General features: G+C 49.3%; 9 protein-coding genes across 9 annotated transcripts; 6 read left to right on the top strand and 3 right to left on the bottom strand.

Moving 5' to 3' along the window:
* Window positions 1-591: 591 nt before the first annotated feature.
* DEU56DRAFT_734189 (diacylglycerol acyltransferase-domain-containing protein) lies at window positions 592-2,008 on the bottom strand (the record flags this gene model as incomplete). Its single annotated transcript, XM_041348368.1, has 10 exons — window positions 592-711; window positions 772-811; window positions 859-891; window positions 945-1,185; window positions 1,234-1,268; window positions 1,370-1,440; window positions 1,497-1,506; window positions 1,566-1,712; window positions 1,769-1,873; window positions 1,932-2,008. Coding segments are annotated over 10 exons (879 nt in total), but the record flags the coding sequence as incomplete, so codon positions are not given.
* Window positions 2,009-8,206: 6,198 nt separating this feature from the next.
* DEU56DRAFT_272106 (uncharacterized protein) lies at window positions 8,207-8,909 on the top strand. The gene is made up of 4 exons (XM_041345406.1): window positions 8,207-8,265; window positions 8,331-8,417; window positions 8,467-8,596; window positions 8,703-8,909. Exons 2-4 carry the CDS (start codon window positions 8,361-8,363, stop codon window positions 8,822-8,824), a joined length of 309 nt encoding a protein of 102 aa, XP_041210065.1. The 5' UTR covers window positions 8,207-8,265; window positions 8,331-8,360; the 3' UTR covers window positions 8,825-8,909.
* A 94-nt stretch (window positions 8,910-9,003) lies between these two features.
* On the top strand, window positions 9,004-9,774 carry DEU56DRAFT_711625 (uncharacterized protein; the record flags this gene model as incomplete). Its single annotated transcript, XM_041347509.1, has 2 exons — window positions 9,004-9,267; window positions 9,703-9,774. Coding segments are annotated over 2 exons (336 nt in total), but the record flags the coding sequence as incomplete, so codon positions are not given.
* Window positions 9,775-9,992: 218 nt separating this feature from the next.
* DEU56DRAFT_272077 (TPR-like protein) lies at window positions 9,993-13,879 on the top strand. Its single transcript, XM_041345405.1, has 2 exons — window positions 9,993-10,788; window positions 10,924-13,879. The coding sequence occupies exons 1-2, from the start codon at window positions 10,448-10,450 to the stop codon at window positions 13,799-13,801; spliced, it is 3,219 nt and encodes a 1,072-aa protein (XP_041210063.1). The 5' UTR covers window positions 9,993-10,447; the 3' UTR covers window positions 13,802-13,879.
* A 315-nt stretch (window positions 13,880-14,194) lies between these two features.
* DEU56DRAFT_940505 (uncharacterized protein) lies at window positions 14,195-14,935 on the top strand (the record flags this gene model as incomplete). Its single annotated transcript, XM_041358894.1, has 3 exons — window positions 14,195-14,444; window positions 14,505-14,674; window positions 14,729-14,935. Coding segments are annotated over 3 exons (627 nt in total), but the record flags the coding sequence as incomplete, so codon positions are not given.
* A 5,367-nt stretch (window positions 14,936-20,302) lies between these two features.
* On the top strand, window positions 20,303-21,175 carry DEU56DRAFT_885230 (uncharacterized protein). Its single transcript, XM_041356178.1, has one exon. It carries the CDS (start codon window positions 20,399-20,401, stop codon window positions 21,143-21,145), a length of 747 nt encoding a protein of 248 aa, XP_041210061.1. The 5' UTR covers window positions 20,303-20,398; the 3' UTR covers window positions 21,146-21,175.
* Window positions 21,176-21,430: 255 nt separating this feature from the next.
* Window positions 21,431-22,569, bottom strand: DEU56DRAFT_979750 (uncharacterized protein; the record flags this gene model as incomplete). The annotated part of the gene is made up of 1 exon (XM_041359760.1): window positions 21,431-22,569. The coding sequence occupies exon 1, from the start codon at window positions 22,523-22,525 to the stop codon at window positions 21,431-21,433; it is 1,095 nt and encodes a 364-aa protein (XP_041210060.1). The 5' UTR covers window positions 22,526-22,569.
* A 628-nt stretch (window positions 22,570-23,197) lies between these two features.
* On the top strand, window positions 23,198-24,458 carry DEU56DRAFT_855474 (uncharacterized protein). Its single transcript, XM_041355251.1, has 2 exons — window positions 23,198-23,242; window positions 23,291-24,458. The coding sequence occupies exon 2, from the start codon at window positions 23,291-23,293 to the stop codon at window positions 24,437-24,439; it is 1,149 nt and encodes a 382-aa protein (XP_041210059.1). The 5' UTR covers window positions 23,198-23,242; the 3' UTR covers window positions 24,440-24,458.
* A 101-nt stretch (window positions 24,459-24,559) lies between these two features.
* DEU56DRAFT_979748 (uncharacterized protein) lies at window positions 24,560-26,960 on the bottom strand. Its single transcript, XM_041359759.1, has 5 exons — window positions 26,641-26,960; window positions 26,339-26,581; window positions 26,099-26,288; window positions 25,281-26,047; window positions 24,560-25,169 (listed from the first exon to the last, which is right to left on the bottom strand). The coding sequence occupies exons 1-5, from the start codon at window positions 26,878-26,880 to the stop codon at window positions 24,669-24,671; spliced, it is 1,941 nt and encodes a 646-aa protein (XP_041210058.1). The 5' UTR covers window positions 26,881-26,960; the 3' UTR covers window positions 24,560-24,668.
* Between the last annotated feature and the right edge of the window lie 28 nt (window positions 26,961-26,988).

Raw genomic sequence — 26,988 nt, 5'->3', positions numbered from 1 at the left:
CTAGATGTGTTTCCCTCTCTTTTCATTCTATCTAATTTTTCTCTACTCTACAGTACAGTTCCTTTGTTTTTTAGTTTATTTTGTTATTAGATCGACCAGGGATGGTCGATATTCGAAGTGGGAGGGTGATGTAAGGATAATATATCCTTTACGCACCATCCCATCTTCAAAACAAGGTGTTCAAACTTGTTACAAAGTAGAACACAGCCACGTGACTCATTGATGCGAAGAGTTCAACTCTTCGCATCCGAGTTACGCGGATACATTCCTTCTTACTCTCCTCCCTTACTGTACCATGCGCTCTCATTCCATCGTCACCGTGTCTCACCGACTCCTTTTCTAGTTCCACATGCTACCTACTCGACTCTAGCTTTAATCGTTCGGATCCCAAACACTTATATACCGCAAAATGTACGCTCGTACTTTAGCAGAATCAATCCGTTGAACTCCCGCTCCAAGAACACACTCCATCCTATCAAAAAAAGCTCGTTATATTCTCAAGTCTTTCTATGTCCAAAGAAAGAGCGCCTCGATACTACTAATTCCCCATCGAACTCATAGCAGCCGTTACAGATCACTTGTCAAGTAAGCTTATGACTCACAGTTCAGCAGACCACGTCCATGAAAGAGTGGAAGGGTGAACCCAAACATGCTCTGGAATTTCTTCTGCAGAGCATATATCGTGGTGCCTTTCTCGTTCGGCATTTGATTCTATATCTGGCAAATAATCGCTATCGACGACGCACAGGAACGGAAGAGTGTGTCACTTACATCATTCTCGCCGAACGAGAACACAGGCACAAGGTCCGCTCTGAAATGTATCGATGACATGTTCTATCAAACCTTATATCAACTCACCCATGCTGGATCGCAACCTTGATAAAACCCAATCTATGATTCATTTATCATGCACCAGTTCGTAAGATTCCGGGATTGGAGCGTACCTGCGCTTCAATGTTAGATTGGCCGTACCGGGCCGTGCGCTCAAGCTCTCAGCAGCACCCACAACCACGATAGTGATTGCCTGAACTGGCCCGCTGGAGAGAATGTTAGAACAAGACTCTCTCGAGACGCTGCTGATCCCAAGAGCCAGAATAACTTCGCGGTATAAAGGAATGTGGAAATTATTGGTGAGCGTAAGTAAGTGCGGCTTAATGCCGGGAAAGGCTTGGGAGAAGCCGGTGGCTGATAGGAGATAGATTTGAGACATTGATGCTGAGGGAATAATGAAACACTCGCCTTCGGTGGCGAAGGTGGCGAGTGCACCCCTGGTGAAGTGGTCAGAAGTATGCTAGGACACAGATGAGAGAATACCGTCTTACATCCCAATTATGCCTGTTTCAATCATAAAATGAGTGATACTTGGCACTGATGGGAAACGAGACTACCATGAGGATGATACCCGAACACGTATGGACGGTCAGAAGGTAGGTCGCACTCCTGCATTAAGCAAATATTTGAGTATTCTAGGGCGCGAAGCAGTTCGTCTGCCTTACCTTCAGGAGCCTACATATTCGCGTAAACAGTTGATGATATATCCATAAAATATGAAGAACTACACTTACGACGCAGGGTAATATTCTGCAAAATACTGCCAGACCTTGAGAGACCGGAACCATGGAGTGAGTCGGTTTCCATATGACGGGCTCTTGTCTATACAAAAAATCCAGATGAGGTACATGGCCAAGAACGGCCATAGCACTGGTATGGAGCTTTGGTGCGTTCGTTTCAGTGAGTACATGGTGATATAAAGAATTGCAGCACATACCAGAGCATCAGGAACACGAAACAAGACATCACTAACAACATCGACCATACGGCAACAACCATCATCTGCAGTCTCCTCTTCCGCGGTATCTTGGTTGGCACAAAGCTGGGTTGCACAGAAAGCACGATTCAAGTCATTGAGTGCGGTGATATCTGATACGAACTTGATGCTGGCATGAAGGGCAGCTACAGGACGCAATGGTGCACCGGTTAACTTTGTCAATCGCCCTCTCCGTGAAGATGGAACCCTGTCACAGTCGACAGAGAACACTGGCGGGCAGTCAGGAAGCAGTAACGTGGAAGAGCGTGTGGGATTCGAGGTACGGTAAGAGATAAGAGATCAGTACATCAGTAGTACGATATATATATCAGATCCATGTTAATAGCCAAACACGTGTAATCATAACGCGGTGTCCAATCAACAACGGATCACGGATCACAAGTATGACGTGTTAATCACATGCACGTAAGCAGTATGCTTACATCCTTCCCCATCATCCTTCAGAATGTCCTTTCTCCCAAATGTCAAGTGCTTCGCAGTCCACCAAGTCCTTTCGGGGCAGCCATTCATCATCCTCTTCTCCAAATCCAACCCAGCGCACGAGATACCTTTTTCCTCTACCAACCTTCCTCTCATCTATGATCCGTTCGATGAAATTCTCTAGCTGACCGTCTTCTGTCACCACAGGTCCGGGCCGGGGATGTTCACGCGTGGGGAAGAGTTCGGGGTCGTTGGCCTGGTGGGGTCGCAACTGACTGATGTGGAATGTAGGAAAGATATTCGGGGAATTAGGAAGATCGAGGGTGTAGGTAGAGCTCTCGGGATGTGCGTCCAGTATCGTGTATGGCCCGTCGAATCTAGGCATGAACTTGGCCACCCTTTTATCACCTTTCTGCATGTATTCTCTCCGTCTGTGTTTGGTAGCGAGCATAACGCGATCTCCAACGTGCAACGTGAGCGAGGGAGCACAATTCTTGTTGACGTTCGATGCTTGAGCTGCTTTGGCGGCGAGTAAGTTGTCCTGGGCTTCCATTACATTGTGCGTAAGTTGCGAGATGAGTTGTCTAGCGCGTTCTTCTTCCGGGTCATTTGTGTGAGGAGCTGTGGTCAATGGTGGTATCATTCTTGGCGAGCGTCCAAGGTGGAGTTGGAATGGGGAGAAACCGGTGCTCGCGTTCACAGAGTTCATCAGGTGGAATCGTACGCGTGGCAGGGCACGAACCCAACCCTCATGGTTTCGATCCACGTAGTAGCATAGGCTTTGATTAACCGTTTTGTTGGTCCTTTTGCTTGCGCCATCCGTTTCAGGATGATATGCGGACGACATCTTCAATTTTACACCAGTTAGTTTATGCAATGCGCGCCAAAATCGAGATATGAAGAGCTTATCGCGATCAGATACAATCTCTTGAGGTAAGCCATTTTCACAAAACCAGTGGTCAAAAAATAGACCTGCGAACTGTTCCGCTGAGATAGTGTCCCTACAAGGAACAAGTCGAATGTCAGCGTTTAAACGGTCAGTCATCGAGACAATCATATTCAACCCGCTGTCTTCAGGTAATGGTCCAATGAAGTCTATGGTGACACAATCGCCACGACCGTCTGGGATTGGTAACGGGTGTAAGGGGCCAGCAGTAGCGGTGGTTTTCGATTTGTTTCGCAAGCATGCGCTGCACGAGGGGATGTAAGATTCTACGAGATCTCTCCTCATATTGGGCCAGTAATACGATCCGCGTAGGAGAGCGTAAGACTTGTCAGCTCCGAAGTGACCTGCGCTGTCGTGGGCGGCGTTAAATAATGTTTTGTGAAGGTTGTCCACGCGTGGCACCACTAATCAATCAGCATTATAAAACAAACCCTGGTCGTCGTGTGATAAACCTGGCAAGGAATCTAAGAGACCATCTAGTTTCTTACACCAAGGGTCGTTTGTATACCCTTCAATGATGCGTTTGATGAGAGACTCGTCTGATCGGAGAGTGAGTAGCGCAGCACAGATGTCTGAGGTAGTCTTTGTGTCTGTTCTTCGAGATAGCGCGTCAGCGGCCTCGTTCTCCTCACCCTTGATGTAATGAATGCTCATGTCGTATTGCGACATGTATTCGGACCAACGCGCTTGACGGCGCGAAAGGTCCCTTTGCGTAGTGAAATTCTGAAGGGTTCGATGGTCAGTAAACACATCAACATGCGCACCCAATAGATCTGAGTGCCATTTCTTTAATGCTCGTATGATAGCCAGCAACTCCTTTTCGTGTACGGGGTAATTGAGTTCCGCTGTCCGGAGTTGCATAGAGTCGAAAGCTACCGGTCTAGAAGTTTCACGTGTTGGTCCCCAGGAAAGTAGTGCTCCCGTAGCGTAGTCCGACGCATCGCAAGTCAGGAATATCTTGTTTATCCCGGGATTATCGTGGTCTATGGTCGTGAGGCATTCTGGACTGACGACTAAGTTCTTTATTGCTTGAAAGGCTTCTGCGTGCGTTGTCGTCCATTCGGGAAACTCTAATTCTGCGGATTTTGTTGTCAGAGCGGCAAGCACACGAGTGTACTTAGTGATGTTTGGCAGGTGGTCTGATAAGTAGCGCACGATGCCCAAGAAGGCTCGTACTTCTGTTGCCGTTCGTGGCTGGGGCCAGTCTAATATTCTGTCGACTTTTGAGCTGTCGACCTCGATACCTCTGGCGGAGATGTGATGTCCGAGGAAATCTAACTCTGTATTAAAAAGTGAGGTCTTTTTCGGTGAGCAATATAAGTGTGCGACGCGTAAGGCCAGCAGGACTTGTCGGACATTTGCCTCGTGCTCCTCGAGTGTTTGCGACCATATGATAATATCGTCGAGGTACACATGGCAGATCTTACCGATGAGGTGTCGTAGTGCAGTGGTCATGCGGCGTTGGTGAACGGAGGGGGCGTTGTGGACTCCCATAGGCATGACTGTCCACTCGTACTTACCGAACGGAGTGTGTATTGCAAGGTATTTTGTGTCGTCGGGGTGTACTCTCGTTTGAAAGAAGGCATTAGTCATATCAATTTTACCAAAGAACTTGCCTTTGGCGCAGTCCTTCAAAATCTCGTCGATGCGAGGTAAGGGATGGTTGTCTGGGACTGTATTGTCGTTTAACAGGCGGAAATCATTTACCCAGCGGGGTAACACCGTAGGGTCAGCCTTCGGGATAATAAAAGACGGGGATGACCACTCGCTTTCGGACTCCTTTAAACGACCAGATTCTAAGTGTGAGTTCAGTAAGGTCTTCCAGGCCGGTCGATATTTCTTGGGACAATCATATGAACGCTGTTGAACAATCTTGTTAGCCTCCTTCAAGTGTACGCGGAAGAGGACATCAGAGGGCATAGTATCGTTGTGAGGTATGTCCGCGGGGAAGCGATCACTAAACTCAATCTTTACTGCCGCGTCCATTGCGATTAATTTGTCTTGATATTCGAGTTCGGTGATACGTGTTCGAACTGCCGCTGTTATATCCCCACCTTGTACGGTTTCGCATTCCTTGTCCACAATCGATTTGAGTTCAGGCAGCACGCTTTTGAGTTCGTTAACAACGTCGCGCTTCATCCAGAATAATTGAGGACCGGAGGGAGAAATTCGAACAGGAGGGGGAGCTGGAACTATGGGCGGATGAAGGAGGTCGTAGTCAGTATCTTTAACTATGCAAGTACGCATCTCGTGATCAATAATGATTCGATTATGTTGCAGAAAGGGGCCTCCAAGTAGAAGCGGTGTACAAAGATTAGGGGCCACGACGGCGCGTACAGTTCGTGATTTGTAAACATGATCGAGGGAAGAACAAGAAATTTTGACATATTGCGAAAGAACGAGAGGTTTGTTGTCTTGAGACATTGCGAGCGATACTGGTAGGACTTTAGACAGTTGGTGTCGTCGAAGACCGAGTTTATTAACGAGATCCTCGTCAATCAGAACTAAAGACGATCCGTGGTCAATTAATGCAGAAACAACGATAGAAGAGGAAATAGCTGGCCCGTCCACATGACAATCCCAACGTAAATGGGGAGTTTGTAACGGGGCCACGCACTCTTCTTCTGAATCTGTTCCATCGCCGAGGGCTGCAGAGGGCATTACTACCGCAATAGTGTGATGATCCTCGACCTCGACCGCGGCTACCACCTTTGGTTTCTTCGACGCGATGTATGATGCGGTTATAGGTTTGTATGAAGCGCCATCCGGGAATCCTTTGGGACACGTGGCTGAAGTGTGGCCTGCGAAAGGCTCGCGACACTTGAAACATCCGTCATTGTCCCGAAGCAGCTGACGTTCAGTGTCGGTGAGAGAGGGCAAATGTGTGAAAGGCTTGGTTGAGGCAGTGGTCGCGGGGGTTGTGGACTGTCCCGCCTTGGCATTGAAGCGTGTCCCAGCTGTGAATTTCTTCTCTCCGCTGGAACGTGCACGCTCGTTGCATAGGGCGGTGTCGACGGCTTCACATTAACGAACGAGGTAGCGTAGGCGCCGTTCGTCGAGTAGTCGTACCTTCTCGATCCACTTGCGTAGTTCGGTTTCTGTTATATTTTCTGCGTGGTAATCTGCAGCGAGTTCCGCATTCATATGTGATTCTAGGTGATAGCGAATGTTGATCTCTTTCAGGTGGGATGTTGTTCCTCGTAACAAGGTGTTCTGGCTTTGTATATCCACCGCCCACTCGTTGAAGGGTCTCTGTCCTTGGGTGGAAGCCAGCATCTTGCGGCGTACAACATCCGACCAACCTGAAGGGAGCCAATAATCGCGTACTTCAGTCATATATTCTGTGAAGGTGAGCTTGTCAATACGCTCGCGATCATTGATATACCAGTCTTGAATGACTGCTTCTTGCATTCCCCAAGTGACTTTCTTTACCATCTCCTCTTCTTTCACTCCCTTGTGTAGGAAGAACTGAGTACAACCCATTTCCCATGAGCGCAGCGCCTCCGGAGTTAACTCGCCCGATGTGAGGAAGGGCGGTTTACTCGGGGAAGATTGTTCTACGCGTGCAAGTTTCGATGTGGTTGACATTGTGGGCGTGATTGAACTATGAGGGTCGGTTGAGTCGGAATCAGTGGATATATGCGTGCTGATCCGTGAGTGAGAACGAGAAGGTGGTATGATCGGATTGATCGGTTGAGTTACTGGGGGTGCGATCACGATCGTGGGTGTGTTATCAGCGGGCGGTGATCGGAGTCTATCACGACTGCGTGTCGTGACCGACAGGGGTATAGGTATCTGATTACGGTGCAGAGGCAGCTTGGTTATGTTCCGATGGGTTGACCTCGGTCAATACCCAACGATACTCTTCTAAGGTGTGGAGCGGGGGAGACGGTTACAGTTAATTGGATATGACGAGTTGTCGATATCCAACGGTGGTTCTGATACAGATAAGGTTCGGCGGTTTAACGGTTCGTTTTCATTCAACGCTCAGCTGAACATTAAAAAAAAGTGGAACCCTGTCACAGTCGACAGAGAACACTGGCGGGCAGTCAGGAAGCAGTAACGTGGAAGAGCGTGTGGGATTCGAGGTACGGTAAGAGATAAGAGATCAGTACATCAGTAGTACGATATATATATCGGATCCATGTTAATAGCCAAACACGTGTAATCATAACGCGGTGTCCAATCAACAACGGATCACGGATCACAAGTATGACGCGTTAATCACATGCACGTAAGCAGTATGCTTACAGAAGATGCGGAAATAGTTCTTGAGAAGGCTGTCAAATCATGGACTTTGTCCATCCCGGATAGTCCAGTGTTATTGGGCTCGGTGTTCAGCGGGCGACTGAATCTGCGTCTTGCGCTGCAGTGTTCGTTGAAATGAAATGAAGAAGTGGTAAATGCGCTCACTGGCAATTCCGTCACGCTTCTGAGTCCATTATCACGTGACTAGATGAGCTAATTTGCTTCTTTTCAACTCTACAGCCTGAGCTCTCTACCCTCCAACTCCGCGGTCCGGCCTGACCAGCAGGAGTGGCCAGATTACACTTTGTTCGTGAACGTGGTGGCCGGCGGCGTTCGTTCAGGCAGTTGTTTGAGCGTATCCGCCATGGCGCTACTGCACTAGGGTCTAGGCGCTGATGGTCGGACGCAGGGCGGCCTAGGTCTTCTCCAAGAGAATGGAGAACTTGTACGGTGAGCTTATACAGCGAATAAGTTCATTTTGTCAGGACTATATCGCACTGGTGCATTCGCTGCTAGTTATCACAGCTCCATTTGCGCTGTTCTCATCGTACTCTACACCATACGAGTTCAAATGCGTCAATTCGCTCGGGCGGGCGACTAGGATTTTGCTAGTCCCTCGTTGCTGCCAGTCGCTTGGACCCCGGGTCTCTCTGCAGATAGGATCTACATCCTAGTAGAAGGAAGATGTGATGGCTATCAAGCTACGATTAGCTCGTCTCCTCTGCTCGCATGAGTGGTATTCCACGGGTACCAGTCCGCGATGCTAATAAGGACACTCTAACCTGCCTGGTCTTTTCCAGTGGGACAAGTGATCCTCCCAAAGGCATGTATCTTTTGTATCGCAGTTGGACACAACATTCAAGCTGCATTTCTGACTCCATCATATAGACCTCATGGTATCCTAGGGGAATATCATCCATGCCACCGTATGTAGGAGTGATGTTAAACGGTTTGGAGATGACTAAAGTTCAAGAGGTATGTATTCATCCGACATCACTTTCCTGTTCTCCTAACCCTTCGCCAGCCACCGGTATGGGACATCCCTGATGGGCTTCCAGTATACTTCAATGTCCTTCCGATCTACCACACTTACAGCCTCCATGATCAGTTTTTTCAGCTTCCTCAAACCCTCTACGACAAGTTATACTACCGAGGTGGGACATCAATTTATTGCCAGCATCCCGAAGTCAGTGCATTTTATATCCCGTGGTACTGGTATTAATGCTTGTGTCACGAATAGATACCACATCACGATTTTAGGCCTCGTCCCATCGCTTGTACACCAGCTGGTTCACCATCCCCGCTTCAAAACTGCTGATTTGAGCTCGATTAAAGGCATAGTCAGTGGTGCTGCACACCTCCCGCCCCAGCTCGCTGCCTAGTTGCCCCCGCTTCCCAGACGTGAAAGGAATTTACGAAGGTGCAACCACAAATGTACAAGTCCGCGGCTTCATTATGTCATTGTATAAAAAGCCAGGTCAAACACAGGAACCTTCATATTCTCGGTCGCAGCCAATAGGACTGCTGAAGCCTCGGGCATTGGTGGTTAAGCATGCACCACAAGTCACTCTTCCCTGACCTGCCAGTGCCAAAGGTCCCCGAATCTAATATTCACCACCTACTTTTCAAGCAGCCTGACCAGCGGGAGTGGCCAGATTATACTTTGTTCGTGAACGTGGCTCCTGGCCAGTGGCATTTGTTCAGGGAGTTTATCGAGCGTGTTCACGACGGCGCTACTGCACTAGGTGCTGATGTGACGGATGGTGGCCTAGGTCTTCACCCAGAAAATGGAGATCTTGTAGGCGTGTTGAGCGAAAACTGTCCAGTACGTTGTATCCCATTTTTCGGTCGAGACTGTGATTCGACAAGGTAACTTTGTCAGGACTAGTATGCATAGCCTGATTCATTCGCTACTGGTTTTCTCAAAAATTCATATTCATTGTCCAGATCGTGATTAGTAAGCTTCTAGACAACTCCAAGACATGACATGACATCATCTCTAGAAGTATAAATATGGAAGTAATCCTAGAACTATACTCATTATCAACCGTCATCCAGCCGCGACAACCACAAATGCGAAAGTCAGTATTGCAATTGACGTTTGTGTTTGTGGTTGTCGCGGCTACAATGGCGCTGGTCACCTTCGCGCCTGCGCAAACTTTGTCAGGACTAGTATGCATAGCCCTGATACATTCGCTACTGGTTTTTTAAAGTTCAAATGTATTGTCCATTGGGGTCGCGGACCCTATGCTAGACATAGCCCTATTCAACGCTATTGGTTACCACAGTCCCGTTTGCGTTGTTCTCATCCTATTCAACACCGTATGAGTGATGTCGGTGCAAGAGGGCGCAAAGGTTCTTTTTGCAGGCATGCTAGTACCGAGAACGATGTAAATATCTGCTGGGGGAGCCGTCTTCCGCGGCGTCTACGATCGATAGATCACGAATGCATTACTTGGTCTATTTGAGTAATGAGTGAGCGGAAATCCACCCAAGATCCTGAAGAACGTACCTAGAACTCCTTGGCCAACCAAACTAGTACTAGTCCAACTCCGTCCTGACGAGGTCTGATTGTGTGCCCAAATAGCGAGCTATCACCACCAGCCATAGCAATGTTATCTGCAAAATCATTATAGAGAGTCCAATAGGATTCACGCACCTGCAGGTATCTTCAAAAATGTCTCATGTCGATCTTTGAACATCAACTTCGCGAACGTTGCGACACACAATGAGCAAAAATGCACCTGCCAAGCCTGTCAAGACTCAAGGTACCCGCCAACGAGAAAGCGAAAAAGATCCGGTTCTGCATGAGGCTGTACACAAGTTCAACGTTCAACGCCCATGGTGAGCGCCTCACCTCTCCAGGTTTCAGTGGTCGAATTTCTATGTACGTGCGCAATTCAAACATATCTACCTGGATCTTGTGTTCATGAAAGGCAGTGTCGCTCTTCGTCTTCATCCTCCCTGCGTTATTGACAATTATCGTGCAACTCGATTACGATGGCATGGCGGACAGGGTGGAAACGTGTCGAGCGGCCTTGCAGAGCTGCCCCCCCGGTCATTCTGATCGACCAACGATTCTCAACAATCTTGGCATCAGCCTTTATGACAGATTCAAGCAGCAGGGTGTCCTGTCTGACCTTGACGAGGCCATAGAGCTCTTTCGGGCTATGCTACTCATCTACCCTCCCGGTCATTCTCTTCGACCAACGTCTCTCAACAATCTTAGCACGTGCCTTTATGACAGATTCAAGCAGCGGGGCGTCCCGTCTGACCTTGACGAGGCCATCGAGCTCTTTCGGGCTACACTACTCATCTGCCCTCCCGGTCATTCTCTTCGACCAACGTCTGTCAGCAATCTCGGCGCGAGCCTTTATGACAGATTCCAGCACCGGGGCGTCCCGTCTGACCTCGACGAGGCCATCGAGCTCCAACGGGCCACACTACTCATCTGTCCTCCCGGTCATTCTTTTCGACCAAGGTTTCTCAACAATCTTGGCATGGGCCTTTATGACAGATTCCAGCACCGGGGCGTCCCGTCTGACCTTGACGAGGCCATCGAGCTCCAACGAGCCACACTACTCATCTGTCCTCCCGGTCATTCTCTTCGACCAACGTCTCTCAGCAATCTTGGCATCAGCCTTCGAAATAGATTCACGCAGCGGGGCGTCCCGTCTGACCTTGACGAGGCCATCGAGCTCCAAGAGGCTGCACTACTCATCTGCCCACCCGAGCATTCTTTTCGACCAACGTCTCTAAATAATCTTGGCACGAGCCTTTATAACAGATTCACGCACCGGGGCGTCCCGTCTGACCTCGACGAGGCCATCGAGCTCTTTCAGGCTACACTATTCATCTGCCCTCCCGGTCATTCTTTTCGACCAAGGTTTCTCAACAATCTTGGCCTCAGCCTTTATGACAGATTCGAGCAGCGGGGTGTCCCGTCTGACCTCGACGAGGCCATCGAGCTCTTTCGGGCTGCACTACTCATCTGTCCTCCCGGGCATTCTGATCGAACAACGTCTCTCAACAATCTTAGCCTCAGTCTTTATGACAGATTCAAGCAGCGGGGTGTCCCGTCTGACCTCGACGAGGCCATCGAGCTCCAACGGGCTACATTACTCATCTGCCCTCCCGGTCATTCTGATCGACCAACGTCTCTCAACCATCTTGGCCTCAGCCTTCATGACAGATTTACGCAGCGAGGTGTCCCTTCTGACCTTGACGAAGCCATCGAGCTCCATCAGGCTGCACTACTCATCTGCCCACCCGGTCATTTTCTTCGACAAACGTCACTCAACAATCTTGGCATGGGCCTTTATGACAGATTCCAGCACCGGGGCGTCCCGTCTGACCTTGACGAGGCCATCGAGCTCCAACGAGCCACGCTACTCATCAGCCCTCCCGGTCATTCTGATCGACCAACGTCTCTCAGCAGTCTTGGCATCAGCCTTCGAAACAGATTCACGCAGCAGGGCGTCCCGTCTGACCTTGACGAGGCTATCGAGCTCCAAGAGGCTGCACTACTCATCTGCCCACCCGGTCATTCTTTTCGACCAACGTCTCTACACAATCTTGGCACGAGCCTTTATAACAGATTCACGCAGCGAGGTGTCCCTTCTGACCTTGACGAAGCCATCGAGCTCCATCAGGCTGCACTACTCCTTTATCCCCATGGTCATTCTAATCGATCATTGTCACTCATCAGTCTTGCTTTCTGCCTTTATGAAAGATTCGAGCAGCGGGGTGCCGCGTCTGACCTTGATGAGGCATTTGGGCTGTATGCGCAACTCTCTCATATAGCTCATGCAGTCTCTCGTATGGATCTTACTGCTGCCAAGTTATGGGCCGCCTCGGCCGAGGAGACGAACCATGACTCTGTATTGGTTGCCTATCAAACTGCATTAAAATTCCTAAATCAGCATGTTACTATATTGTCATCTTCTCCACTCCATTTCGATATTGTCGGGATGGCCACTGCTTCCCTTGGAATGGACGCTTTCTCGTGCAGTGTTCGTCATGGCGCGCTCACAACTGCTGTGGAAATGATGGAGCAAGGCCGTGCAGTATTCTGGACTCATTTGGCACGCTTCCGCACACCCCTCGATGAACTCTCCATGTCTGGGGACACCGGCGCAGCCTTGGCAGAAGAGATCAAGCAGCTCAGTTTTCGCCTTCGTAACGCGTTCGACCGGTCTACGGAAGACCCGTCTCCGCAAATCCGGCAATTGACCATGCAATGGGAAGACGTCATCTCACGCATCCGCATGCTGCCTGACTTTCCTCGATTTCTCCTGCCCCCGCTGTTCTCTGACCTCCAGAAATCTGCTGAAGAAGGCCCGGTTGTCATCGTCAATGCTAGTCAGTACAGCTGCGATGCCTTGATTGTCCTAAGTGGCCAAGATCCTGTCCACGTTCCATTGCATATCGTGCAGACCGAAGTCTCCGAATTGTCTTCCGAGTTCCAGTCCCTTTCAGGACAATTTGGTTCTTCTAATCATCTATACAAGCTTGTCAACATCCTCCGGAAGCTTTGGCGTGATGTCGTTGACTCCGTGGTCCAAGCTCTCAAAGAGTCTAAAGTTCACCCTGGCTCACGTATTTGGTGGTGTCCCACTGCCGATTTTACGCTGCTTCCTCTACATGCAGCAGGACCCTACGAGGAGAAGAAAGACAATTTATCTGACATTTACATCTCCTCTTACACCCCCACTTTGGCGACACTTGTTCATGCAAGACAGCAGGTTTCTGGAGATGCGTCCCCACAGCGTTTTGTTGCCATTGGTCAAGGAAACCCACAAGGGGCGAAGGCACTCGAATATGTCGTTCCCGAGTTAGCCGTAGTCGCTCGGATTCTCGCGCCTGTTGTCTCGGTCACGTCACTCGCGGACGGCGATGCGACAGTTGAAGGTGCACTCGATGCACTAAATCATAATCAGTGGCTCCATCTAGCCTGCCACGGAATGCCGAATCGACAACAACCATTTGAGTCTTCCTTTGCCATGCGCGACGGACCTTTGATGATCAAGGATGTCATTCGATCTAACTGGCAGAACCCTCAGTTTGCATTCCTATCGGCCTGCCACACTACTGTGGGCGGTGAGATGAGTCCCGACGAGTCGATCCATCTCGCTGCGGCCATGCAATTCTCCGGATTTCGCAGTGTAATAGGTTCAATGTGGTCTGTCGACGACGAGGTTGCACGACAGGTTGTGTCCGCTTTTTACCGCAACCTGGTCGATGGGTCAGGGAGATTGGACTGCACACGGGCTGCGGTGGCGTTGCACAAGGCTGTGAAATCGTTGCGCAAGAAGATTCCGTTAGAACAGCAGATCGTGTTTGTTCACATAGGTGTCTAGTTTTTTTTATGTTATCCTGATTGCTTTCAATCCCCTGATGTCCCTAGTTTTCAGTTAGTCGAATCATGTCTGCACGATACTTGTTTTTTTTTATTGTGTACTAGTACTGCAAGCACCGTTCCAAATACATCGCGTTGTCGAACATACAAATGAGTTGGCTGTTTACACAAGCTTGACTTTGTGCGATGGACTGGTGCGTAACTCTTCCTTGCGGTGGGATTCTATGATTATTTGCACCCACTAATCAGTTATTCGCCATGTCAGGATCTATTGCAAGCAAGACATGACATCATCTCTAGAAGCCCCTGAGGGAGTAAAATATGGAAGTAATCCCTAAACCTATACTCATCCCCACATTTTCATCATATCAACCGTCATCCAAATATGATTTCAACCTGTCAGCGATACACTATTTTGACGTTTTCGTTTGTGGTTGTCGCGGCTACAACGGCGCTGGTCGCCTTCGAGCCTACCCACACCGGCTTTCTTTTCTCGGCAACGACATTTATCTCCTGTCTCTTCTCAATCTTCATGATATTTATGGACCCAGACCTTATGAGCAGCTGCGCTGCTCCACTCCTGATGTGTCTATGCGTGACTAGTATCTCCGTCGCTCTCGCCTTCGGGCGCGGATGGGAAGACGGTTAGTGAATTTAATGTTATTTTAGGAACCAACACATTAATTAATCTCTATATATCACAGGTCCGGTGTCCCGGGGATTGCTCATTCTCGCATCCTCCGTCTTTGTATTATTTTCTTTTGGTTTGGCGTCCGAGAAGAGTTCAGGTTCGGGGGTGGGCGTTTTAAGAAAGCTCGCTGTCGTCCTCAATGACCTCCGGGGCATAGCTGTAACCAACAAGTATTCCGTACTAGTGAGTCCTATCTCATCATCTACGTATACTTGTCCTAAATATTATTATTCCAAGCCACTACATGAGTCTTATCCATACTTTCAGACCCCCGCACAACCTGCCGCCGCCGCAGATTCGGGCATCACCATCGCTGACTCGGGCATCACCACCGCTGATTCGGACGTCACCAACGCCTTCCCTGAAACCCTTCCGAACGATGATGGTCGGGCTGAAACCCTCCTTGACGTCTCTACAGATTTCCCGGACAGCCAACCAAAGTAGCACACTAATACCACTGGTCCCACAACAGACGTTTGTCATTAATTCATTGTGGTGATTGCTTAAATGCAGGATCAGTTATGTATGACTAAATGCGTGCGTACAAAGCCTCACCCGGCTAGCAAGTAAGTTTGTGTTGTCTAACTTGGCACCCGTCTATGTAGGTCAAACATTTCCTCAAGAGACGAGTCAGAGTAAGCATAGCATAAGTCAGATATCGATCGCTTCTTGGTCACGTACCAAGTGGCACCCCAAACTAGGACCCCGGAGAACCTCCAAAAGCCTAGTACACGCCCAACGGCGCAGTCGGCATCAAAGCCGCAAAAAGCTTCCAGTCCTCTGATCATCGATCTGCTTCTCTCGAATCTAGATACATAATAGACCCTCTACCATAAAAACTACCACAAAAACAACAACAAAAAGAACAAAAATCACAAAAAGACACAATGACGTTAACTAATAATACCAAAGGACCCCAGAAAACAACAACCCCAACGATGAAGGCACCACACCCTCCAACGAGAGCATCATCAAGACTGGCAGTGAATGAAATAATAGAAGCGAATAGCGAAGTCAAAGATACGATAAGTGCACAATCCTATCTGATCCGTACGGCCATGGCCATTAGTGGCAAGCCCTTTTCTACTGACAACCTGTCAGATATCCTTTTCCACATCACACAGCTACCAGGAGTCACCTTACCGGCCCAAAACGCAATAAGAGCAGTAGCTTTCCTCCTGGAAGATGCTGCTGTAATTGAAAACGCCGACAAAATCGCCAAACTGGTTATTACTGCCATCTCACCACACATAGCGCAAATCCACGATGCAACAGAAAACATGAAAGAAACAGCAACACAAATCAAAGAAACTCAAAACAAAATATCAGACATATCCACCAACATAAACGGTAACAACGCAGATACACTAATTGGATCAATAGATATCGGAAACAGACTAGAAAGAGTCCAAGAGGCAGTCACCACTCTCACGACCCAGGTTCAGGAGGCCTCACAACAAAACGGATACAAGAAAGCACTTATGACCGGATTGGACAACAACCCAAGTGACACCGCCAACCCTCAGGACACCCAAAGAGCAGCACGAAATGCGATCAAAGCATGCCAGATACTTATCAACATTCCAGCAGATAGCCAACTGGCTCCAGGCAAGATATCGCACGCACAACTAGTCGAGAAGATCAAAGAAGCCCTAAAAACGATCACAAAAGACGACTCACCAGAACTGATAGTTCGTGCGGTATCCCAGTTTCGCAATGGGGGAACGGTGATAGAAATGACCACCCCACAAGCAACAGACTACCTACGGAATCAAAACACCAAAGACGATTTTATCAACGCCCTCGAACCAAGAGCAACCCTGAAAGAACGATCATACCCGGTAATTATTCAATTTGTCCCACTGACCTTCGACCCAAGCAGCCCGGAACAAATCCAAGAATTAGAAACGGAAAACGGATGGACACCAGAATCAGTAACTATGGCCAGATGGATCAAGCCGCCAGCAAAACGTGCAACAACCCAAAGAGTCGCTCACCTTCTCATCACACTCAAAGACCCAAAGATCGCTAACGAAGGTATACGCGACGGCATTACACTAAACAAAAACAGATTACAGATGAAGAAAAACAAGAAAGAACCAGTCCGCTGTGCAAAATGCCAACATTTCGGCCACATCGCCAGAGAATGTCTATCCCACCGCGACACATGCGCTAACTGCGCTGAAGATCACCGCACGAACGAATGCACTAACAAGAATCGCACCTGCTGCATTTCATGTGAATCCGACGACCACGCCAGTTGGAACAGGAATTGCCCAGAATTCGAACGGAGGTGCTCCGACCTCGACACCAGGGACCACGACAACACCATGCCCTACTTCCCGACAAATGAAAACTGGACGCTAGTCCAGGCACCAACAAGACCAAAATCCTACGTAAGACCGCAAGATAACCATCAACAAGAACCAACGCAACGTACGCAAAACACATTAGAACGTCATCTTGCCCCACGAGGCACAAATGCCACAAGAGGCGCAAGACCAACACGAGGATATTACCCACCATCGAACTCAAGACTTTCACCACGAATCCCTTCCCAATACACTAACCCCCAAAACAGATCCCGCTCTCAAACGCCAGCCACCTCAACTTCAAGATTTTCTAATGTCTAATACAACCAATAACGACGCAGTCCGCCTTAAAATATGGCAGGAAAACCTTAATAAGTCCAGCACCGCTCAACATTGCATACTAAGTGGTCCGTTTACAGCGAAAGAATACGACATAGTAGTCATCCAAGAACCGCATATCGACCTCCTAGGCAACACGAGGGCCACATCCGATTGGAATGTAATCTACCCGTCCCATAGATACACCCACCAAAGCCGCTCCCGAGCAGTCACCCTCATCCACAAACGAGTCAATACCAACAACTGGCGACAACTTCCATTCCCATCGGCAGACGTAGTGGTAACGCAACTTAACGGCACATTCGGTAAAGTGACGATCTTCAACATCTACGACGACATCAAGAAACGCGAGGTCCTTCCAGCGCTAGCCGCATATTTAGACAAGGAAATCCGAACAATACGCCCTACCTCAAATGATCATATCATCCTCATGGGCGACTTCAATGCCCACCACCACTTGTGGGAAGAAGCAAGAAACTCCCATCTTTGCACACCTCCGGAAGCACAAGAAGCGGCCCAACGAATCATTGAACTACTCGCGGATCGCGACATGCGAATGGCATTACCACGCGACAAGCCAACCCTTCAAGCTTCAAACAGCGGAAACTGGACGAGGCCCGATAATATATTCTGCACAGCGCACACCTTAGACGCCTTCACACTATGCGACACGGCTCCTAGACGACGCCCTCCCTGTACTGATCATGTCCCCATTCTATGCACTCTAGACTTCAACATCCCTCGAACCTCAACAACGACCACTCGTAACTTCCGCGATGATGACTGGGACGAATTCTGCGGTCACCTCAATCGCCAGCTCGAAGACTACCCCCCGCCGAAAATCATTACCACGGAACTCCAATTCCAAACCGCCGCAACTAACCTCAATGACGCCTTAAAACGCACCATAGAAAACAAAGTCCCAGCAGCGAAACCATGCCCGCATGCTAGAAGATGGTGGACGAAGGAGTTAACGATACTAACGAAGAAGAAAAACAAGCTAAGTGGACAATCCTACATGATGAGAGGCTTACCAAATCACCCAGTACACGAAGAACATCGCAAGATACGAAACGAAGTCACGGAGACCATCCGGAAAACCAAACAAGACCATTGGATTGAGTTCCTGGAGGAACTCAATCAGCAGAGCGTTTACACCGCAAATAAGTATATCACCTCCCCGTCGGGAGACGGAGGCAGAACTAGTATCCCTGCGCTCAAATATATTAACGCTAACGGTTCACACGCAGAAGCTATCACGAACGCCGACAAAAGCAAGATACTAGCGGACTCCTTCTTCCCACCTCCGCCGGCGACAAGTACAGTCCCAGAAGACTTCGAGTATCCAGAGCCGATAACCCCATTCACCCCGATAACGCTAGACGACGTCGAACGAGCCATCGCCAACACGAGTTCCTACAAAGCCCCAGGACCCGACGGAATTTGCAACATTGTATTCAAGCGCGCATCAGCAATAATCAGCCCCTACCTACGACACTTATTCAATGCAGTATTCTCCCTCAAGACATACTATGACCCATGGCGGGAATTTACCACGGTAGTACTACGCAAACCAGGGAAAGCTAACTATTCTATTCCTAAGGCTTACAGACCAATAGCGCTCATCAATACAACATGCAAGATCCTAACAGCAATCATAGCAGGACAGGTAACCACAATCATAGAAACTCACGATCTTCTCCCAGACACCCATTTTGGAGGCCGCCCTGGCAGAACAACGACGGACTCTCTACACCTACTCGAAACTACGGTGAAGAACGCCTGGAGAAATGGCAAAGTCGCTTCCATACTTTTCCTTGACATCGAGGGAGCATTTCCGAACGCTGTAACAGATCGCCTGACCCACAACATGCGTAAGCGAAAACTCCCCCCGGAAATTGTGGACTTCACAGAATGAATGCTCACCGGCCGCCGCACGCAACTACGGTTCAACAACACCACCTCTGAATGGATCAACGTCAGAAACGGAATAGGACAAGGGGATCCGCTCTCGATGATCGCATACCTAATATATAATGCTGACTTAATAGATATCGCCAACCCGAGAAACGGAGAATCCGCTCTGGCTTTTGTCGACGACACGGCGTACATAGCCGTGGGCCCCACGTTCGAGGACACGCACTCGACACTCAAGAACATGATGGAACGACCAGACGGCGCCCTACAATGGTCACGCGAACACAACTCCAAGTTCGAGGTCAATAAATTTGCTCTCATCGATTTTACACGCAGCAAGACCAGAACACGACCCCCGCTAATCATCAAGGACACTACAATAAACCCATCTGAGCACCATCGTTTTCTCGGCCTCCTAGTTGATCAGGAACTAACTTGGAAATTTCACGTAGGTCACGCCATTGCAAAAGGAACAGAATACGTCCTTCAACTCAATCGACTCTCCAAGCCCGCCAACGGAGTATCAGCAAAGCTAATGCGTCAACTTTACGTTACGGTCGCCATCCCGAAGTTTACATACGGAGCAGATCTCTGGTTTAGACCTACATACGTGGAAGGATCACTGAAGGCGCAACGAGGATCTAAGGGAATAGCAGAAAGGCTAGCAAAAGTGCAGAGGATCGCGACGCTAAGTGTTACCGGCGCAATGAGATCAACAGCGACTGACACCCTTAACGCTCACGCCAACCTTCTTCCCATAGATCTTCTCCTTCAAAGGACATGTCATCGTGCAGCGCTTCGTTTAGCTACTCTCCCAGCCCGTCATCCCCTCAATACACACCTCAAGCATATCACCAAGCACTACAATATCAAACGCCATCGATCATCCCTTCATAACCTGCTCGCTACATTCAAAATATTTCCTGAAAACGTCGAAACGCTTGATCCAATCCGCAGATCAAACGCATCAATACCCAACGCGCACAAGACCCACATTGCCATCAAGAAAGACCAGGCCATTAAGGAGCAAAAGGAACTCAAAGACGACATACAAATCTTTACTGACGGTTCAGGCCATGATGGAGGCATAGGTGCAGCAGCGGTGCTCACCAGAGAAGGACAGGAACCCCGCATACTCAAATACTTCCTTGGCCCCGACAAAGCGCATACGGTATATGAAGCCGAAGTAGTTGGATTAACGCTAGCCGCCAAACTGCTAGCCACGGAATCAAACGTAACCTACCCCGCGACCATCTTTGTTGATAATCAAGCAGCCATCCAATCCGGTGAGAGCCATAGAACGAAACCGGGCAGCTATTTAGTAGAAAACTTTCGTAGGATGACCAGGCATCTAGCCAAGAAGAGACGCGAACGAGAGATGAACTTTGACCTAACGGTCCGCTGGGTTCCCGGACACACAGGAGTAATGGGGAACGAGTTAGCAGATGTGGCAGCGAAAGAAGCAGCAGAGGGAGAGCATCAGAACAGCGCAGTGAACCGCCTCCCCACCTACCTCCAAAACGAACCCCTGCCAGACAGCGTATCCGCTCTGAAGCAATGGCACGACAACGCACTGCAGAGAAGATGGACTAAAGGATGGGAAAGATCGCCCCGATACGCAAGGACCAAAAACATAGATCCATCCCTACCCTCAAACAAATTCATCAAGCTCGTAGCCAACCTACAGAAACGCCAAACAAGCATTTACACCCAACTCCGCACTCACCACCTCCCCCTTAATCGCCACCTGCATCGCCTCGGAAAAAGCAAGTCCCCACATTGCCCACTATGCCCCAACATAGACGAAACCGTTCATCATTACCTATTTGACTGCCCCCAATATGTCAGAGAACGCCACTTCCTCGCTAACTCACTCCGCCGTCAAGCAACCTCCATCTCGTACATCCTCACATCCGAAAAGCTACTCAACCGCTCATGCGCTACATCAACTCCACGGGAAGATTCAAGTCAACGTTTGGTGAGATTTCGGACAGCTAATATGTATTTCTACAAGTTCACGCACCTGCACAGTACACTACAACGCTACACTAACATCAACCTTAACCTTAATCACCTCCGAGACTGAAGGGAACCCTCGCTGGACGAGACGTCAAAAACGAAGGAAAGGAGAGAACCCCGGCAACCAGCCTCCCCTACCTCATCATTATTCCCCTCGTACGAACTCAGCGTCGGCCTTTGCCCGACAACAAGCTGGCGGAGTACTTGTTTTCCACTGATAACACGATAGACTATATACATACACACGATAGATAGGCGGGAGTAAGCCCCCCGCGAAAAGGGCTATGTCCAACATAGGGTCTACGACCCCAAAGGACAATAAACTTGATTTAAAAAAAAAAAAAAAAAAAAGTCAGATATCATCCGCGAAATATGTACATAACGACCGTCTGTATAACTTAAAAGTAAACTCTGTACGCATAGGATCCACTACTATTTTGAGGGAAGGGATAAGGGCAACGTATTCCGCGCGCTGCTCATCAGTTGTCACAACCCCATCGCCGAAAGTAAGGCTCTCCAGGAGACACTTTGACCGTGTTAAAAATTCCTTGAACTCTTCATGAGGCCACGGTTGTACATAGCGAGCTTCGAGCGCTCGTAGATTCGGGAGTGAGAGAGCATCGAAGAGGCCAAGATCTTCGACTGTGTCCCCAAACAAATCCCCGGAAATAATGCGTATGGATTGAAGTGTGGTGTGCGTCGATGGCTCCAAGGCCTCAATTTCGGTGATTACCGCAACAATTGTCAAAGAAGAGAGGTGGGGGCATAGATTTAGGAGGGAAGGGAGTGTGTTTAGTCCATGTGCATTGATCTCGATATTTGTGAGATGGGCCCATGTGGGATTGTACTCGAGGTCGAACACTGGCAACAAGTTCGTTGTTTTGAGACTGCGTAGAGTGAGCGGCAATTGCGAGATAGATTTGGCGACCGCTGGCATAAGATCGGAGCCGTCCGTGGATATGGTCAGCTTCTCAAGTGCGAAGAAGTCTGCTATCATGACTTCTGGTTGGTTCGCACCGGAGGAAAAATCCAGAGAGAGAGCCGATACTCGATTGATGTACGGCCCAAGCAGGCTTCGTAGCTGGGTCCAGTGGTCTGTGTGACAATCGAGTGCCAATGATAGCGGACGTCCCCGTGATCGCCTGAGCCAAGTTTCATAGCAGAAGGCTGTCTGCTGCCAGTCTTTGCCTACAGACAGTCTACACCACAAATTGGACATGCTCACGGAAACCTCCCTCCATCGTCGACATACTCTGGTCAACATAGCCACGTTTGATGCGCGCGACAAGTACTCCGAGTCGTCTTCCGGGAGACAGTGAACGAAAATGTTGCATAGAGTTTCAGTTGGCAGACGCGAAAGAGCCGATCTGCTGTGCGAATTTCCAAACCGGATTAGGACCGTAGATGAATGGACTTCGGAGTTGAATGTCTCCATATTTGTTGTCATGAACGTTTAAAAACGTGAAGGAGGTAGAGATGTTGGAGGTGGAGGTTAGAAATAAGCGTCACCAACCATCGCGTCCCTATATAAATTACAACGCGTTGACCTTCGCAAACTACAACAAACACATCAGCTTGCCATTATAGTGCATTAATAGGATATTCTTGTGGCTCATACCCATCTTCCACGCTTAGCTTGGATTGTTCCAAAGCGTGTCGATGGCTTCGACAAACTCGATGGGCGCGACTAGGCCAACTGAGGCCTCGTGTCCTTTTTATGTACGCGACGACTGAAGGTCACTTGTCGAGTGGACTTTTATTTTCTTCCCTATTGTAATGATAATATTGCTTTGATATCTGACAAGCGTGCAGCCTGCGAGGTCGCTGTCGCTTAGGTGGTGGTGTGAACGCATATCCGAAATGTTTGGAAGGGACCCCGGTTAGATGACCACGAGAAGAGTCGACTCATATGGCTGCACGGCGGGCGTCGGAAATTCTGCTGTCACGATCACTATGGGATGAGAGATCTGAAAGTGACAGAGCAAACGAATATCGAAAAGCGGCTCGCAGGAACATCGTCACGAGCACGCAGTCGGGATTACTATGAGTTTTAAACTCAGCTCGTTGCCAGCTTGATTCACCCCTATCGTATGTTGGTTCAGCATTCTTTCAACGGTCAACGCTACAATTAATCGCTTCTGACACAGTCACGACCAACATTGTGGTATGTCTGTTCTGATACATTCGATATCATAATATTGACGATAACTAGATGCCAGACCTTGAATCACCAGTACTGTACTCCGGTGATCCTGACCACTCTGTCATGCGCACCGGCCAGAGCGTTTCCGCCATCATCGCCGATGGCCAGCACCACTCCATGATCTTACACGAGGGACTTGGACCGGCTGTCTCTCGTTTACCAGCTGAACTCTTATCTGACATATTTATGTACACACTCCCGCCATTCGATGAGGTGTTGGCCCCTTCAAAGCTACGTTCTCCCATGCTGTTGACCAGATTATGCCGGAGATGGAGGGAGGTTGCTGTGGACATGCCACGTTTGTGGTGCAGCCTGTCCATTGGGTATATGAGCGACAACCAAGAGCGTTGGCAGCGGGAAGCCTTCCGCTACAACACGTGGCTCGAGCGATCGCAAGGGCTTCCACTGTCGTTGGCACTCATGTGGAGCTCAGATCGCTTGACCGACCTTCTTCATCCTTACACGAATCAAATCTCGTCTCTTCGTATCCACATTTACTGCACCGCCACACGCGACATATTGTTAAACGACCTCCCAGCACTTCAGGAGCTTACCATAAACTGGAATAACCACGACTTCGGCATTGAGAGGACGGCTACTGCGCAATCTATTTTGAGACGCTCATTCACCCTGCGCAGTCTCAAAATGACAGGGAGATGGTTCATGTTCCGCTGGGATGACTTCGACCAGTTTGCTTCTTTCAAACCCGGATGGCCCCACTTGACGCATATTGAGATCACTCTAACTCAACTGGATGTACTCCCCAAGTTGCTTCAGCAGGGTCCCAACCTTTCCTCGGCCAGGATTCTCTTAGCTGAATGTGATACTCGCATACCGATATCACCATACACGCACACGAAGCTTCAATCTTTACACATCAATAGTTCTGGCAGGCCAAAAATTCCACAACTCTGCGACCTACTAAACGCCCTCACACTCCCCTATTTGCATGAGCTTATGGTTAGCTGCTCATCGCTTGAATGGTGTCATGGGGTGTTCAAGGAATTTTTGGCACGATCAAATTGTCCCCTGGAGTCCCTGACTTTTGGTTATGCATACTCAACAGCCTCAGAATTAGACAGGATGAAGGCGGAATACATGATGCTCATTCCTTCCCTTGAAGTAGTAGTGACGCCTAGTGTTCGGCACAGATCATGATAACATGTACAGTCAGTTGTTTATCGTTCATGAATTTTGTTTGTTTGCACTTTGCAGAGACAAAAAACAAGGGTATACGGATCGATCTCTTGACTTCAATGCAAGTTCCAAAACGTATTTGCTCTCTCATATAGCGACAATATAATTCGCATGACAATCTGTCCATTGCAGTGATACAATTATAGTCTAATTTACTTATCTAAGTACGTTCTCGATATAAGATAGCTACCTATTTTGTGGTGGTTGTTGGCGCAGCCGTTGAACTAGCAGAAGCACTGCTTGTGTTAGTGTTGATCGTGGTAGAAGTGTTGGAATGAGAGTTGGCGATTTCTGAAGCGATTGCAGCCGCGTTCATCCGGCTGGGCGTTGTGGATGGCGACGAGGAGGTAGAGGAGGTAGAGGGGGCAGAGGAGGTAGAGGAAGAAGATGAGGACGACGGGGAAGATGATGTGATGGACGCAGAAGACGGGGAACCCGCAATCGGGACGAACTCGATTTCCAGTGAGCCGCTCACGGGCTGCGAGGTCGATGTCGCCTGGGTGGTAGTCGCCGAGCCCGTGGAGGTTGCTTGAGAAGATGACGACCCCGGGCTTGAAGCAACGATATCAGCGTGGACAGAAGGAGAGGGCGGGATAGATGAAGATGTCGGTTGGGCGGTAGTCGCTGGGACTGTGGAGGTTGCTTGAGAAGATAACGACCCTGGGATTGAAGCGGCGATAGCAGCGTGGACAGAAGGAGAGGGTGGTACCGATGATGATGAAGTTTGAGTGGTGGCGGAGCCCGTGGAGATTGCTTGAGAAGATGACGACCCTGGGCTTGATGCGACAATAGCAGCGTGGACAGAAGGAGAGGGTGGCATCAATGATGATGTAGGTTGAATGGGGGCGGGGCCTGTGGGAGTTGCTTTCGAAGAAAGCGAACCCGCGCTTGAAGGAGCAGCAGCAGCAGCGTGGATAGCAGGAGAGGGTGTCGATGTCGATGTCGAATTGCATGTTGTCGGCATTGACGAGCATGATGAAGATGTCATGGTAAGCGCAGCGATAGCGGCCACAGGACTTCCAGCAGCGGACGACGAAGATGAAGACGGGGTTGCGGTGGCAGTGTAGACAACCGTAGTGGTAATAGTCGTCGTCACCACATCGTCTGCGCTCGATTCAGCAGCATCAGTAGAAGGTGGAGGTGCAGAGACCGCATGATCCGAAGGCCGGAACACTAGAGTCACGTTCTGTGCTTCTGGTGCAGACGAGGAAGGAGTGGGCTGAGGCGCAGACGTGGAGCTGGTGTTCGTACTATCCCGCTCAACAAACATCGCATGGGAAGAAGTGCTGCCATCGCTGTTCGTCCACATCGGCTTGATGACACCAGTAGAGGGATTGTACTCGAAGATCTGGCTCTTGTGTGGATCCGTGGCCAAAATGGTGTAGTCGACGATAGGCGCCATGCCGTTGTTATATGAGTAATCCAGGTTTCTGACGTCGTTCTCCGATGGCGACGGATTGCACATCTCCATCATCATTGGCTCGGGCCCAGATGGGTTCGGGTCGAAAGTCGCACAGTAGAGGGAATTAAACATATTAGTTTGGACCATGACGTGCTTCGTCGCGTTTGCTATGGAGATATTTGAGTTCGGCGATGAAACAAATGTAAATGGATAAATACCAGGGTTGTCGAATGAGTTGTCATTAGCATCGACCAAGTAGAACTGTGTCCCATTTGTACTTGACGCATTGAGAGGGAAGGAGCCATTACTAGCGTGTCCGCTGGTCGAGTTGGTCGACGTAGTATTGGTGGAGTTATACGCCAAAGAATCGAGGGCGAGAGATGCGAGGTGCCGGCCTTGATCTCCGCTCTGGAAGTGCGATTATAAGAACACAGAAGCGCAAAAAATATGATCCATACCACAATGTCAATGATCCCGGAAATATTACTGGAAGCTGCTCCCCTGGAGACTAGATAGTTATTTCCGCCTGTACCGTGGACGAGAGCAGACGAGCGGCGAGAGAGAGGAGTAGGACGACGTGTGGAGGCATCGCGCGGCGAGAAAGGTGGATGAACATCATCACTGCGAACGTGAGCAAAGCTAAAATCCTGAACGCCGGCCAGCGGGTTCAATGGGTCGGAATCGGAAAACCTGAAGAACCTCTGTAATGTCGGTAAGTTTCAGAAGATGATGGTAATTAGAACAAGACGGCCTAACTTACCGAACTAGGAGTATTGACATTCGCCTTTCCTTTGCTCTCGGAGGATTTGTGGGGATCATGTCCAGCAGTCAGGCTCGGAAATGAAAAGATAGAGCGTGGCTTATCAGCCTGGTACGCAGTGGAAACACGGTTACCAATGGGATGGCTTGCAATATATGCAGCGTCGGCAGGGGGTGGAAGCACGAGAGCGATGATAACGCAGATGCCTGTGAAAGCAACAAACTGAGATGTGAAGCGCATGATAGAAACCGTGTACAAGGAAGGGATGCGGCCTGGCGCAGCGTTAAGAGGAACAAGAAGAGTAGTTGAATGTGAAGAAAACGATGCCTGTCGTGCAACAAATCACCA

This window comes from Suillus clintonianus, assembly GCF_016758775.1.
Source record: "Suillus clintonianus strain FC179 chromosome Unknown DEU56scaffold_24, whole genome shotgun sequence".
NCBI classification, from domain to species: Eukaryota; Fungi; Basidiomycota; class Agaricomycetes; order Boletales; family Suillaceae; genus Suillus; species Suillus clintonianus.
The sequence above is the reverse complement of the archived record's forward strand: the minus strand, read 5'-3'. Positions and strand labels throughout refer to the sequence as shown.

Excerpts from the sequence above, each read along its gene's own strand:
- DEU56DRAFT_855474 (XM_041355251.1), top strand. The coding sequence starts at position 23,291 with ATGCCAGACCTTGAATCACCAGTACTGTACTCCGGTGATCCTGACCAC.
- DEU56DRAFT_885230 (XM_041356178.1), top strand. The coding sequence starts at position 20,399 with ATGACCAGGCATCTAGCCAAGAAGAGACGCGAACGAGAGATGAACTTT.
- DEU56DRAFT_272077 (XM_041345405.1), top strand. The coding sequence starts at position 10,448 with ATGGCGGACAGGGTGGAAACGTGTCGAGCGGCCTTGCAGAGCTGCCCC. Across the intron at positions 10,789-10,923 it reads GGTCATTCTCTTCGACCAAC|GTTTCTCAACAATCTTGGCA; the intron begins GTCTGTCAGCAA and ends TTTTCGACCAAG.
- DEU56DRAFT_272106 (XM_041345406.1), top strand. The coding sequence starts at position 8,361 with ATGCCACCGTATGTAGGAGTGATGTTAAACGGTTTGGAGATGACTAAA. Across the intron at positions 8,418-8,466 it reads AGATGACTAAAGTTCAAGAG|CCACCGGTATGGGACATCCC; the intron begins GTATGTATTCAT and ends ACCCTTCGCCAG. Across the intron at positions 8,597-8,702 it reads CGACAAGTTATACTACCGAG|GCCTCGTCCCATCGCTTGTA; the intron begins GTGGGACATCAA and ends TCACGATTTTAG.
- DEU56DRAFT_979748 (XM_041359759.1), bottom strand. The coding sequence starts at position 26,880 with ATGCGCTTCACATCTCAGTTTGTTGCTTTCACAGGCATCTGCGTTATC. Across the intron at positions 26,582-26,640 it reads ATGTCAATACTCCTAGTTCG|AGGTTCTTCAGGTTTTCCGA; the intron begins GTAAGTTAGGCC and ends CCGACATTACAG. Across the intron at positions 26,048-26,098 it reads CAACTCATTCGACAACCCTG|CAAACGCGACGAAGCACGTC; the intron begins GTATTTATCCAT and ends ATATCTCCATAG.